Source organism: Cydia pomonella, chromosome 23 (assembly GCF_033807575.1).
Source record: "Cydia pomonella isolate Wapato2018A chromosome 23, ilCydPomo1, whole genome shotgun sequence".
NCBI classification, from domain to species: domain Eukaryota; kingdom Metazoa; phylum Arthropoda; class Insecta; order Lepidoptera; family Tortricidae; genus Cydia; species Cydia pomonella.
Window position 1 is genome coordinate 7,912,194 of NC_084725.1, and position 14,865 is coordinate 7,927,058.

The 14,865-nt window shown below is 36.0% G+C and overlaps 2 protein-coding genes across 2 annotated transcripts in view; one reads left to right on the plus strand and one right to left on the minus strand.

Annotated features, from left to right (window-relative positions):
• LOC133530570 (plastin-2) overlaps window positions 1-9,611 on the minus strand; it is a 70,355-nt gene extending 60,744 nt beyond the window's left edge. The window contains exon 1 of the mRNA XM_061868528.1: window positions 9,294-9,611. Coding sequence (XP_061724512.1) covers window positions 9,294-9,356 — 63 coding nt within the window. The 5' untranslated portion in view covers window positions 9,357-9,611. The remainder of the gene's footprint in view (window positions 1-9,293) is intronic.
• Window positions 9,612-10,729: 1,118 nt separating this feature from the next.
• LOC133530581 (protein lethal(2)essential for life-like) lies at window positions 10,730-11,510 on the plus strand. The gene has a single exon (XM_061868546.1). The coding sequence runs from the start codon at window positions 10,879-10,881 to the stop codon at window positions 11,416-11,418; it is 540 nt and encodes a 179-aa protein (XP_061724530.1). The 5' UTR covers window positions 10,730-10,878; the 3' UTR covers window positions 11,419-11,510.
• The last annotated feature ends 3,355 nt before the right edge of the window (window positions 11,511-14,865 follow it).

Genomic DNA, 14,865 nt, shown 5'->3' on the forward strand with positions numbered 1-14,865 from the left:
TGCACTGCGTGTGCTATCAAAATCGTTGCAGACTTTTCTTGGTCTAACTTTTGTATAGATATAATTTAATGCCCAGGAAAAGAACATAGGATAGTGTTTATCAATCATTATCATCATTCAACGCTGATGAAGTCGCGGGCAAAATCTAATAATGAAATGTGACCGCAAATGTGTCGGCAAAACTTCCCACTTTGTCGCTTGACATACGAATTACCTGTCAAGGCATTCTTATGGCAAGCGACTAAGTAGGACGTTTTGCCAGCCGCGGTCACAAATACTTTGACTAGGGCGTTTTTTTACTTATTATTTTCCGCATAATTTTGACCAGATTTAAATCATCAGACATGCGTGCGCAGTTCTTTATTATGAAAATTGGAACTAAAAATTATTACACCCATAAAATTTAAACATTAAATGTATTGCAACACAGACCAAGTAGCAAACAACTAAATTTACTTCGTACCACAATAAATACCGATATTATTACGTTACGAGATCATAAATCATTTATTTTCGTGGTAAATTACATACAGAAGTATCTACAGTTGTGTGCAATATAATAGCAGTACACTCTGCGTCGAAGATACTCTTATAGAAAAGTTAATTTTTTTCTGGATGACTTGGGTTTAGATGTAAAGCTTTGATTGGAAATAATAGGAAAGATTCTAAATTGTACACAATTGTATTTTTTTCGAAGGGTTCTACGTTTTTATATGAATTTCATTTAAGTAAAGGTTAATTTTGAAACAATATCAAGTAATGCAGAATAATTATATAAAAAGATACAATATTATTGATCTAAAGTTATAGTTTTCCCTTAATTTACATTTTCTTATGTACTGCTATTATATTGCACACAACTGTATATTACAAAAAAAAAGCTAAAACATATTGACACTGTTTACCACGAAATTGGCTCGTCTCAGCATAATAAGGTCAGCGCTGATCTTCCGGCGAGACCATTTGTGGGCCACGATCGCAACTGTACGGCACGGCCTCGTAAAACTGAACGCATCCACAAATGACTTCCAAATAACAGTTCAGTAGATATCTACAAATGACTTCCAAATAACAGTTCGCTTTATTTTAACTGAGTGGTTAATGACCACGAAACTAAACCACAGAAAGCAAAATTCTACAAACGCCAATATTGTTACCTATTGTTCTGTGTATTCCTCTGATAGCTTCTCATCAAACTAATTACACCAAAACAATGTAACTACCAATTTGAATATCGCTAGCATTTTCCTTCTTGTCTCTCGTTTACATTGCAACATGCAAAACAGTTTGTACAAGCGAATAAATTAGTGCTCAAGTTGGAATTCCTGGCGATACGCAAATACCTAAGTTTTATGCAATGAAATGAGACACCGATTCGGGCCACGTTGCTGGTTTAAATTCATTGTGTACCTTTAGGAATTTCAATTGCAAAATGTGGACTTCAGTCTTCTTTAGATTCTTTCTTTAGTTCGGGATATTATGTTATGAGGCCGGCAACCCCTTTTGACGCCGAGGTATGTAATGTACGGTCGAGGAGATTGATTCTTTAGCAATTTGCGGTTCAAGTAAATTTGGTTGCACATACTTATGCTATGATCTTTCCAGTGTAAAGTGAACCACAACCTGCTAAAGAATCAATTTCCTCGACTGTATAATGCTTTTCTCAAACATGCAAAGAAAAAAAAAATGGTGACATTGTTTCATATCCTAATGTGATGTGTGAGTGTGAGTGCGTAGGGTATTTATTAAAGGGGAACGAAGATTTGAGAGTGTACTTTGTTTGATAACTGTAATGAATCTTTGGGAGTTTGAAGGGATAATAATGAAGAATACTATGACTGAAAATTTGAAAATGTGTTAACATAATTTTGTAGTAATAAAAGATAACTGCGAAACAAATCTTAAGTTTTTTTTTTTTAAGTATCTACAGTTTAAATAAAGCCTATTCAATAATATGGACGGCATATTTTCAACGATAGGTCTTGTTATTTTAAGATAAAAGGTACAAGTTGGAACCCAACCGCAAACGACAGCAGCAGACGACGCGACGTGACGCTGACGACGCGTTAACGTCGTGGCGATGTCGCTAAGTTAAGATTTCGAACCCGAATGCAAACGACAGGACCATATTTGGTTCCGACTGAGAGGGAGCGAGGCACTACTGTTCTGCGGTCTGGCGACAGTCGTCTGCCGCTCGTCGACCCGTCGCTAAGTACGAATTGTATTTCATACATACATAGAAACCAGTAGTGTCGCAGCGACACGTCGCCTACTGTTGCCGGGTTACAACTTGTACCTAAAAGCGCTGTGGTGACTTTTTTACAAAATTATTAAGGATCAATGATTGTGCATTATAAAGCAAATCATTAGGTAGTTTACCCTAGATAAGGAATTGTGTTGTGCTTGTGAGCTTTTAGAACAACAGTGTCATCAGACGGTCACATCTAATGATACTCGTACTCATAATGTAATGACTCCACTTTGCCGTCGGTTTTTCCACTTTTGGCCTTTTATCATAATAGGTGTTCAATGTTTGCAATTAAAGTGTTGATACGAGTTGTTTCCGTGTAGAAAGACACAATACCTATTACACACACAATCAGTAACAAAAGTACATTCAAATTAGCTGTTTTTGCTGTTGCTCCCACAGCAATTCGATTCACACTTTGAGAAACCTTCGATTTTCAACCATGATAACTGCTTAATAAAGTCTATTACAGAAAGAATTGTTTCATTCCAATCCAAGTTCTTTTGTTAGTAACGTTACGATTCTAAAGACAGCAGGTCGGGCTTGACCCCCACTTGCAATATATTTCTATTCTCAATGCTTACCACTTGACCTTTTTCGATTTTTTGGTTATTATAAGTGTAAGTGTAAGGCCTAAGTGGACGCTGGAGTTGGGCGTGCAGCAGGGCGGAGCGTGCGGCGTGCATGTTAAACAAATACAATCGTATAGGAGCGGCCTTAGTGCACGCTGCTCACATCACTTGTGACCCGGCGCCACGCTGCACGCCCCGCCGAACGCTCCGCTTCGAACGTCCACTCAGGCCTTACACTAAGAATTAAGAACGAAAAACAATTTTTATAGACATCGTTTTTTCTCGTATTATGATAATCATATCGAGGAAAGAAACTCACGTAACAGGCCCTTTACCGAATCACCCGAGAGCTCGACTTGCTAAGTGTTTGAAACACCTTTTACCCAGACTTCGGTCATTGCTATTAAAGACTTACCATCCAACAGAGTAAGACCTCCAGAAGGTCAACCATTTCATCTTAAGACCTTACTTACTAAACGTAGAGAGAGGTCTAGTAATGCCGGTAAGTAATGAGGGTACTTTTTGCAACGTTTTTTTAGCTCTTTCGTCTTAGCGATGTCACGATGCTGTCATTGGTTGACAAAGAATTAATTTGAATGTACACTAAGTATACATAAGTAGTAGTAGTTATAGCTGCCTGGACTGATCTCTTGTCTCCCTCGCACTTATCCTGTTAGAAACGGAGTTGTGCTTTTATCTATAGCCCTAAATGCGATGGCTATAGGCTTTCAGCGGTGGCAGGCTGGCAGCATGGTTCCATTTTTATCACTTGTCACAATGCCCGTCACTTTCGCGCTTACATACTTGTTAGAACGTGATGCATGGTGACGAATGATAAAGAGCCGACCATCTTAGCCCTACTGAACAGTAGATACCATAACAAAGCGCCAATGCCAATGAACTACGAAACAGACAGCTATTAAGGTTCATACAATTTTAGATTGGAATCATGGGTGTTTCCTGTATCGTGTTAAGGCCAATCTCTTTGCCGTATATGGGTGGGGTCGATAACCACCGAATATTGGGCCGGACGGTGATTTTAGCACTTGATGTATGAACCGATCATCGACTGAGAGAAAATTTATAACCTCTGACCAAGAATTGCAACGTGGTACGGGCCCCACCGAGTAGACTGGCGATCTGGGGCCAGTTTATTACAAGAAAACATGTAATTTATAAAACCAACTCAGGTCCTATCACAATAAAAAGAAGTCAAAAATGGCTTTAAAAGAGATTATTGAGATTCACGTGATGAAAGATTGTAAATTATAGTCGTAAAACTTCTGATTCAAACAAGCACTTTTAAATCGTCTTATATACACATATGTATCATCATAGTCTAATTATCAGAGCAATTTATTGATAGATATATTCAAAAATGTTGAGTTATTTTATAGATGTAGACAAATAAATAAAAAAAATAGTCTAAAAAGTTTCTAGAATAAAATCTAAATGGCAAGAGTGACACAGATAGAAATCCAGAGTAGAGTCATCAGTTTGGTTTGCGAATAGGGTATTTGACTACTAGTCAAATCGGTTACTTTTTTCGAACTGTCAAAACGATTTTCTACTATGGAATTTATTTGAAACACTAGCAAATGACGTCACGGTCAAGGTACCTACTCTTTATAGTCCTATACGAATTATAAAATAGAGATAGTGTCTAAATATAACTGCTGTCTACGATTCTCTATTATTCATGCATGGTGTTGATGGTGTGAAATAATTTATTTTAAATACAATCAAATACCCTATAGTATAGTATAATATCGTTTTTCGCTAATTATAGGTATTCTCAACCATGTTTTAAGGCAGCAGTAGTGGAGACTACCTACAAAAATAGGAGTCAATGAAAATGTAAAGTACAGTTTAGACAGAGTCTCAAACATCTTTCATAGGTATTAGATACGACAGGTCACAGGGGTCACATGTTTACGTCATTCGACCACATTCTTCGCCAAGGCCGATGCATCGAACGCTCCGACGCATCGTGCCAGTACATTAATTACATTCATTACGGCTATTAGGACTAATCTATTAACAAAACTAGATTATGAGCTAGTTTCTACTATATTTTGAAACCTAGTTTCGTATGAATTATGAGGAATCGGAGACGAGTTATATTGGTATTTGGGTAGCGAAGCTTTTAGCTTTGTGAAGAGGCACGTTTGTATTTTAAGGTCAGCAATGGAAAAAACTGACAATTAACTCAAATTGTCCGGTTTACGTTAAATGATACTTATCTATTTTTAGATTTAATAATGATATCGTTCGGGTGTCCTAAGAACTAGGAATTATAATGTAGGTTCTGAAAATTCTATAAAATACCTGTACAGTTCGCGATCTCGTACAGTCTAATTACTCTACATATAGAGATATACATGTATATCTCTTTTAGTTAAGCTTTTAGAGAATGGTACACGCTTTAGATGCTGACTGTACATGGTTTTGAATTAGACTTAAAAAAAATCTTCCTAGAAAATAAGGCAATATACGGCAGTGAGTCTGGTCAAGTTCGAAGAAAAAGCCGGCTGACACTGCAGTGTTTATTCATACCTACTTCGCTCCTAAGCGAAACAAGACAACGAGAATATAGGTGTTGAAACCGTATATTTTAATATTATGAATTTCTTCAGCACTTAACAGTTTGACTTAATTCGCCAATAGATGGCATAAGTAGTAGCGATTTTGGAATTTTATTATGGTTGTTTTTGTTGGCAATTAACACAATAATATTAGTAAAATTATTTCGAATAACATATATGTAATATTTTGGATTTAAAGTCACAACTTAGCGATTTGTTGTTTAAGAAAATTAATTACCAAATCAATCAAAAGATGGCACTTTGTTCCCAACGCGCATTTCCTAGAACGCGATGGTGAGATTTTTTCGGGTTTATATATAAGGTCCAAGGAACAATAGGTCGTCAGTTCAAAATCAAATCAAGCAATGAGTGTTATATACAGTGTGTAGTAGAAGTAGTGTACATAATAAAGTGGTGGTTTTATACAGTGTGTGTTATTCTTGGACCTTGTTCAATAGGGCTTACCGCAAACCACGTTCGACGTGTTGCCTCCCTGTCACACATACGTACGAATTTACAAGTGCGACAGAGAGGCAATACGTCGAACGTGGTTCGCGGTAGGCTCAAGGGTCGGCAAACCGCGGGTCTTTGGAGGTACAAACGGCTCTTTAAGACACTCAACAGACTAGAAAACCACATTTGTAGGTCTTTAAGATTCTCTCTTCTTTTTTAAGGTTCGCCGGGAGCGAGACGTGTGTAGTTTGTGCCATTTTATAAAGCTATATTTGAAATAATTGTTTGATTACCTATTGGAATGCTGTGACTCAACATGTGCAATAAAAAGAGAAATGTTTTTGTCCCATGCATTGGTTAATTAAAACAAGCGATAAGTTATCTCTTTGACAAGACATGCATGCTAAGATTCTTAATTGAATCGTTTACAGTTATTTCATGTTTACACAATTTAAATATTTTAAAAAGCTTTTAACATTGTTCAGTTAGGCATGTATCGATATTTGCTAAACGATAGGACTAACAAAAAAAGCCAAAACTTGCTAAGTATACTTTTTATACTACTTATTAGGTACTTGAACTTACATATAAAAATAAAATTTAACTCATAGCACTCGTGCCGCCCAAGAAAGAAAACGCAAGATCACCTAAACGCCCAGTGTGCATTATATGAGCCATAATATTTTGAAATCGTAACTGCCCGCACTTCAATTTTTTTTTATGAAGAAATCAAGCAGGATTTTTTTTATTTATTCTGGGTATCTGTTAATAAAAATAAATACAATAAATAAATAAATAATCTGATAAATACTTACAAAATTGCTTTACATAAAGCTTAATATCCTTTTTCTTTATAAAAGTTACTGTAATGTTTTATGTATTTCAGTATCACTTTCTTTGGAACTTTATTTTTCTCCATGACTGTAACTATTTGGTTTATATCTGTCAAACGTCAGCTGTCAAAATAGTAGCCACTGAACATACACTGAACCGACCATTCAACACCTCTAGGTGAATTTCAATGTAGCGGTAAAATTTAAAACTGACATTTGATTCATTTTTATGTACACTAGGCCTTTAGCACTGAATGTAATTTCTAAAGTCTGAGCAGTTAAGCTGAGTGTTACTTTGGACAATGTATTGCACATTGGGCGGCATGAGGATAGGGACCATCATTCGACGCAAGAGAATAGGTATAATGGTTCCGCTCGCTTGCGTCTGTGTTAGCGTTGGGTGAGCGTTTGTAACAACAGCCCAGATGCCTACCTGTCTGCATTTCGTCAAGCAACACGTGGAGTCAACGCTAAAATTAACTGAAGTACTACTTCCCGTGATACCCTGTTTATTCCTCTACGTTTCCACTTGAGATCAAGCGAAATAAACAGTTTTCAGGAGCGAACCCTCTTTAGTATTTTAAGAATGTTGAAGAGATAGGTAAAAGCGTGACAAAGGGGGGGGTCCAAAATCTCTAAATTTCGCTGAATGGTGCCTCATTCACATGATATTAATACATATATTATAAACCACAGCAAAATACAAAAGAACAGCAAAATAAACTCAGCCTGGTTTCCCATTATGTAAGTACTAAAATATGTAAGACTGATAGCTACACTTGTTCATGGCTAAACATGTCAAGGAGACAATTACACACGCTTTTTGAATACTAAAACATGTGGCTCAGAACAAATACCTCTTGGGTAATGTAAGTGACGCATGCTCACTTCACATATGTAATACTTACATGTATGTAAATGGATGAATAAAGTATTTTTCTTTGTTACGATACCAGGGGTTCCTCCTCAGATAGTAAAGTAAATGTAATATGCATGTAACGCATCTGGAGTTGCAGGCGTCCATAGGCTATGGTGACTGCTTACCATCAGGCGGGCCGTATGTTTGTTTGCCACCGTCGTGGTATAAAAAAAAACAAAATGCAGAGAGAAGAAATGTCAGTCTGACCACGCCAACTTTGCAAGGCATTTGCAATGACAAAGTGTGACCATGCCAAACATTGATCTCTAATTTCTATGAAAATATTATGTTCATATGATGACCATACCCTGGGCTTTTGAGTGCAGGAATGTTTTAAGCTTGTGACAGATGGAGCGATAATATACCAAGAGATATCTTATAGCAAGGCATCATAAGATACCTTGTGATATATAGCTCCGTATATTACAATATATTTTAGTACATTTCGTCTATCTCACAATGCAGTTGCTAGACAGAAAGCGATATATATATTTTGGTATAGTTGGTGTGTGTGATGCTTAACTATACTATAAGATATCTGTTGGTATCTTAAGGTATATTAATATAATATATTATCGCTCCATCTGTTGGGTGTTGGGTTTCGGATGAAATTTAATTTAATATGGCCATGGAAGGATGTCGGGAAGTTTTTAACAGCAGGCAGAAGCTAGTATCTTATAATTGAATCATATTGATTGACAGTATATTGGACTCTTATATGTACATATATACTGATGTCAACTAAGTCAATAAGTGCTTGTTCTGTTGATTATGTTGAATTAATTAACGTATGTGTCCCTGAAGATATTGTTTTTGTGTGGAAGTTTTATAGAAACATGATACATTTAGAACAGCATTTTAACTATACCATACATATTTTGTTATAGTACTGCTTTAACATCGTTAAAATATTCATTGTTTGAGGTTCATATTGGGGTTAACTAATAATGTATATTTAATTAGTGTTCGTAAAATATTTAAGTACTTTTGTGCTACATTGTTGGAAGATAATATATTTTAAATGTTATATCTGTGTTTTTGTACAATTTTAAATGTAACCTTTCTTATGACAATCTGAGCAATTTCAGATTAAAATAATGAAGTAATATTTCTTCTAGTTTAATTATGTTTTATTTAAATTATCAATTAAGTTTTAATTTCACAGTACTTTATAGGTACAGTACCTTAAAACTTAAAGATACATACATTATTAACTCAATTATATGAAACAAAATCTTACTTAGCATTACATATTGTATGTAGATTATAGAGCCGTTGAATGACTGTGGGTCAAGTGTATCTGATATCGGTTGGATTGGATATAAATCAAGTTGATAAGATAATAAATAGCCAGCTGCAACTTACAAAGGATTTCATCGAACTTTAACCAACTACCTTGGCATAATTACTTTGACACCTTGGTAGAATAATTAGCTTTTTAAAGTTGTTAAGCACGCCCCCCAAGCTAGGTTATTTTCTTCAAGGCAGTCCGGACCACACACGGTTTAACGACGCAAAAACGATGCAATTGCTGTCCTTATAAGGTAAAGAATTCAAGAATGCTGCGTAAACTGCAAATATTACCACTATTTACCTTTAAAGAATTAGAATTTATAGATCGTAACTAAGCCCGGTCCGGCCGGGTTGTAACTTAGAAAATAGGTATTATAAAATAATGTTTACCTGAGCAAACTGCTCGCGGATTTCAGCCCTTTCCTCATCAGTCAATTTAGTATTGTCTGCCATTGTCACTAATGAATAATCCACAAAAACTACGGTCACAACATCTACCACAATCCTGCGAAATCTTTCAGAGGTGCGAAAAGAATAAACCCGCGCTTGTTTCACTTACACACTAAATACGTATAAAAATATATACTATAAAATAATCACAGCACTAAAACTTTTCTGATATATAGCGTTTTTGCAAATCAAATACGCACGCCACTGGCAGCGCAATCACAAACATTCAATGCGAAAACGAACGGCAAAACTCGCTCGACCAGCCAGCCGCAGCGCAGCGCACCCCTAAAGTGTTGCCGTGTTCAAGTTCATTTCACTGATTTTTTTATTAAATTATTTAGTTTATCTTTATACATGTAATATCATTAACAGTTATTTATATAAGAAGTAAATATGTATTTATTATATAATCCATCTTCGAGAAATATAAAGACATTAATTTTATATGGCAACATTGTCCTTCACAGTGTCATCTAGTGATGCAGAAAAAATATTATATTTGTAACTTAGCTCCCAGACCAAATCATTCCGCTACTCGACACTAGATGGCGTATAGCTACTAAAGAAAAATCCAGAATGGTGAGGGCTTGCCATTTGAATGTAGAATGTTCTCCATCATTCTATCAGGGACTCTTAAACATAGGGTCGCTAACTACACTACGTTAGAAAAACGAATGCAGTTTAAAATTTTAGCAAATTATTACATTTTGAAAAGCGCGTTCTTGATACGAAGTGTTTTTTATAAATTATTAAGTTACGAATAATGTCAACTTGGTATGTGTCAATATTTTTTTTTCATAATATTTATGCTAAAATTAAGTACTTATTTGCAAAGAAGTGATTTATAATATGATGACTCACTTCTTTCCAAATATGCTTCCTGAACTTAGCCAGTCACATCATAGGTCAGATTCAGTCAGCTTGATTGATGAACGTGGTGATTGGCACATAGCGGAAAAACCTAAAAATCAAAGCCAGGGCTTTTAGGTTTTAGGTCCAGCACATCGTTTTATAAAGAATGAGCACATTATGAGCATATAAATATATAGGAAAGATATGAAAAGGAAAAGTGGATAGGTGTAAACATTTTTGAGTATAAAATGTCTTTTTACTTTTAAATGTCAGGATTTACAATTATTTATTTCATTTACAACTCACCGATTCTTTTTTTTAGATACGTCCTGTATGTTCCGAATGTTCCGATACCTATTTGTATCTTTTTATTTGCAAACATTAAACTAAAGTTCTTTATTGCTTTGGCTTTGTTAATACAATAATGAAGCTAGCGACCCTTAACCTGAGCGCCCCTGCCATCGCGAAAATTCTATTCGTTTCGAGAGGGCGCCACTGCACATAAAAGCGCGCGGCGCGGATTATAAGAACGTCATTCAAATTCAAACAACGGTTGAGTTCGAAGCGATTCCAAACAAGTGCAATCTGCGCCTTCATTTCATTCTTCTGCATTAATTGCTATTGAAAGCACACGATTTATTTCAAGAAGAAGCGTTTATCTGAATTAAGAAAAATGTCTCTGCTTCCTTTCCTGTTTGATTACGAGCTAGAGCGTCCCCGCCGGTTGATGGACCAGCATTTCGGCTTGGCGTTGACTCCCGACGACATCCTAAGCGCTACCGTTGGACCCTTGATGAGCCGAGAGTACTACCGCCCGTGGCGTCAGCTAGCTACCGCTGCTCGCGATCTCGGCTCGAGCATCAAGGCCGACAAGGACAAGTTTCAGATCAACTTGGACGTGCAACATTTCTCGCCGGAGGAGATTTCTGTGAAGACTTCGGACGGTTACATAGTGATTGAAGGGAAGCACGAAGAGAAGAAAGATCAGCATGGTTACATCTCGCGACAGTTTAAGCGTCGCTACGCGTTGCCTGAAGGCTGTACGCCTGAGACTGTTGAATCTCGTCTTTCGTCCGATGGTGTGCTATCCGTGACTGCCCCGAGAGTCGTGCCTCCCGAGATCCAGGGTGAACGCAAGGTACCGATCGCACAAACCGGCCCCGTTCGCAAGGAACTGAAGGAGAACGCTAATGGAGATAATACTAGCAAGTAACTTAGTTCCATTAATTTGGTGATTCGTATCTCATTCCTATATGTAGGAAAGACTGATTGTTTAAGTTCTAATAAATAAGATTTGTTAATTTATGAATTGTTTTACTCTTCTCATCTGAACAGCAACCGTTACTTTACCAATGTCCCGACAAGAATTTTTGTAATGAATATGCTTGTGCCGTACACGGGTAAGAAACCCGCCTTAACCCTTTTCCAGGCCGCACTAATCTACAAGGTATTCCCAAAAAAATCAAGGTATTCCAATAAATCCAGCTTTGATGATTAATTTGAAGACAAGTCACATTTTCCGAAAGTGCAATCTAATTTGAACCTTAAATCGGATAGCTGAGGTTGAAATTCTATTAGCGCGTATGTGGTCGATAAATCGTACTATGCCTGGAAAAGGGTTAACATATTGTATGTATTTCTTTCCTATCCAAAATCAGAGTTCCCTGTCCCGTAAAAATTGGATTATCATGTACCAACCTTATTAATTTCAGGTGGACTAACCCATCTTGATATGTAGGTACATACTTGTAGTCCAATTTCCCAGCTACTTTTAGGCTTTCCCAGTTACAGACCCGCCAGACTTTATTTTCTCATGAATAAAGTGTATGGGATAATATAGTGTAGTAAGGTATGTTAGGGTAAGAACGGATTGGGCAAGATCGGTTAATAGGGTTGTTTCCAATTTTTTGAAACGCTTATATTACGTTCTATATAAACTAAAAGTTGCCCTAAAATTCAACTTTTATACTAAAAACGGCTTTAAATATGTTAAATTAACAAAATATATTTTGACAGATGCTTTGGCGCCCAAAACGCTCTTTGAAAATTGTGTGACGTCACAGTTTACGGTTTGACACATAACTACATACACACGTAGAAGATACGAACTGACAACTGACATTTGTCATTTGTTGTTTATCGCCTAACTGTCAACAGTGTCAATCCGAGTGTTGTGACGTCATCAGAATCTTCAATGACGTTTCGAGTTTGGTCACGTGACGTGTACTAAAAGATATTTTTTTTTTTAATTAGAACACAAACCGTCACATATACAAATGAATTTGAAGTACAATGTAGAGTACTTAACATACTTAAGAATCATAGACCTGGAGGTTCATTATTAAGTACATAATGTTAACATACATACTTAACAGCATAAAGAAAATGAAATCATGAGCCATACTTAAAATCTATTTAGGTACTAGTCTTCAGAGGAGAAAAAAAAAATACAATAAGTAGTAATACAGTAAGCAGGTTTGACATTACTGTCTGTTTCATTAATTATCGGATATGTTGTATTTTTTTTTTTACTAATATCTGGTAGGTATTAGGACAACCGGAAAGTTAATATTTACAAAAATATGGTCATTACAGGTCCCCTAAAAGTAGTTTAACATGTTCTTATAATCCAAAAGAATTTATTGGGATACAATTCTGCCCTAAGATTTGTAGATGGAAACAACCCTATTCAATTTTCTACTAAACTTGAAGGAATTTTCGATTGCTGGCAACACACCTGCCTACGCCGTCTTGTTGGTTGCGCCCCACAAATCGAAACAGTGTTTTTTGACGAGTGGTCAGGAAATCCGATCTTTCTCGTGGCTATGTATTTCAACAACCAAGTAAGTTTGACCTGTTTTTGTGTGTATGATTGTATTAATACTAGTTCTATGTAATTTAGAACTACGAATAACGGCTAGATTAGGCTGTACGAATTTATCCGATCTTTGTCTTGCGGGTCAAGATCGTACTAAATTCCACCGGTGTTGACCCGTTTGACCCGAACTGTATGGAAAAAAACAGCGGTTCTCAAATAGTAAATTTAATGCCGCAAGCCAGTTTTAAAAAATATAGATTGAATAAATGTGTGTGTCTGTCGGTGTATGTATGTGCATGCATCCGTACCTCTGCGCGTGGATATGTGTGTGTCATGACACTACTCACAGTTCTCCTTTTATCACAATCAATTTTTTGTAGTTTTTCGAGAGCATATTTAAAGCGTTTGGACCTTCTTTATCAATTTATTGTGTGCAATGTACATCATTCATTATTCATTAGGTACGCTACTGGTTACATAAGTTGAGCACATACATTTGTTTATAATACTTACTACGTAATTTGGTCTCAATAATTGAATACTTTTCCCGTTCAATTGAAATAAGTATACATTTCATGGTTTTCATTTAATTTCCCATGTTTGTTAGAGAGTTTTATGCTGCTGCACAAGAGTATGGCATTCCGACATTCAATATTTCTAATAAAAGTTTGAAAATCGTGGATATAGTTTTATTTTGGTTTTGTGTAAGATCGGACGTGGTGACCCTTTTTAAAAATGTTACTCGCTGGTTTTTCAATTATTCTAATAAATTCAGAGCTTGTAGATTTGACAGTAAAATAACGGATATTTATTTTTATGAACCATAGGCGTAACTGCACAGAGTTCATTTTTTAACCCTTTATCTGGCTGACAGTTCAAAAATAAAAATCGAATATCAGTGTTACTCATCGAAAATAGAACACAAGTTTGAAGTGCCGTATGTGGGAAATATATCTCCCTTAGCCTGGTAAAGGGTTAACATAGCCCGTTCTTATCAGGTTGCATATATGACGGAATTAAAAATATGTCTTGAAAATATATTTCATACTTATTTATTAACACACGATAACAATCCAAGGAATCGTTAGAAAAGTCAATAAAAAAAAAATAAACCCCGGGGCCTTACCAAAGTGTCGAAAATTTGTCCGATGTTATCCCAACATACCTTATGTCATAAGGTAAACTGAAACCTCAACGGACGGACAACAAAGTGATCCTATAAGGGTTCCGTTTTTCCATTTGGGGTACGGAACCCTACTCTAATAATGGCTTCCCTGAAATTTATGTTTCGCCAATGTCAAAAGTTGGCTCGTGTTGGTTAAGTGATAACGGGACTTTACAAATAGGTAGGCACTTTGTTTTATATTGCTTTATATTTAAAAAAGCCTTTATCCTGGAAATCATCCCTTAAGGGTGTGAAAAGGAGGGAGGAACTTACTAAGGAATATGGGATATGGAAGTGGTTATTTTATACAGATACTTACACACGAAGTTGCGGGCCATCATATGTATACCTACATATACTTATATTATGTAATAAGTACATTAACTAGGTACACTTAAAAGGCTGGCCTAATCTACGAATGGTACATTTAATGTATATTTTACTGCTTTTAAGTCATGTCACGGTAAAATGTTATTCAAGGCAAAACAAAAAACATCCGGTCAGTGCATTTCATTGCAAAGCACCTCGCTATTAATGTTGTATGTTGTACTTTATTGAAAATAAGGGTTGGAAAAATAACTAATGTTAATATAACATGTAAGCACTAACTGCTTCAAATAATGCGTATATGATTAAGTCTAAACTAGATTATAAGAATTCCAATATACAAAAACAAG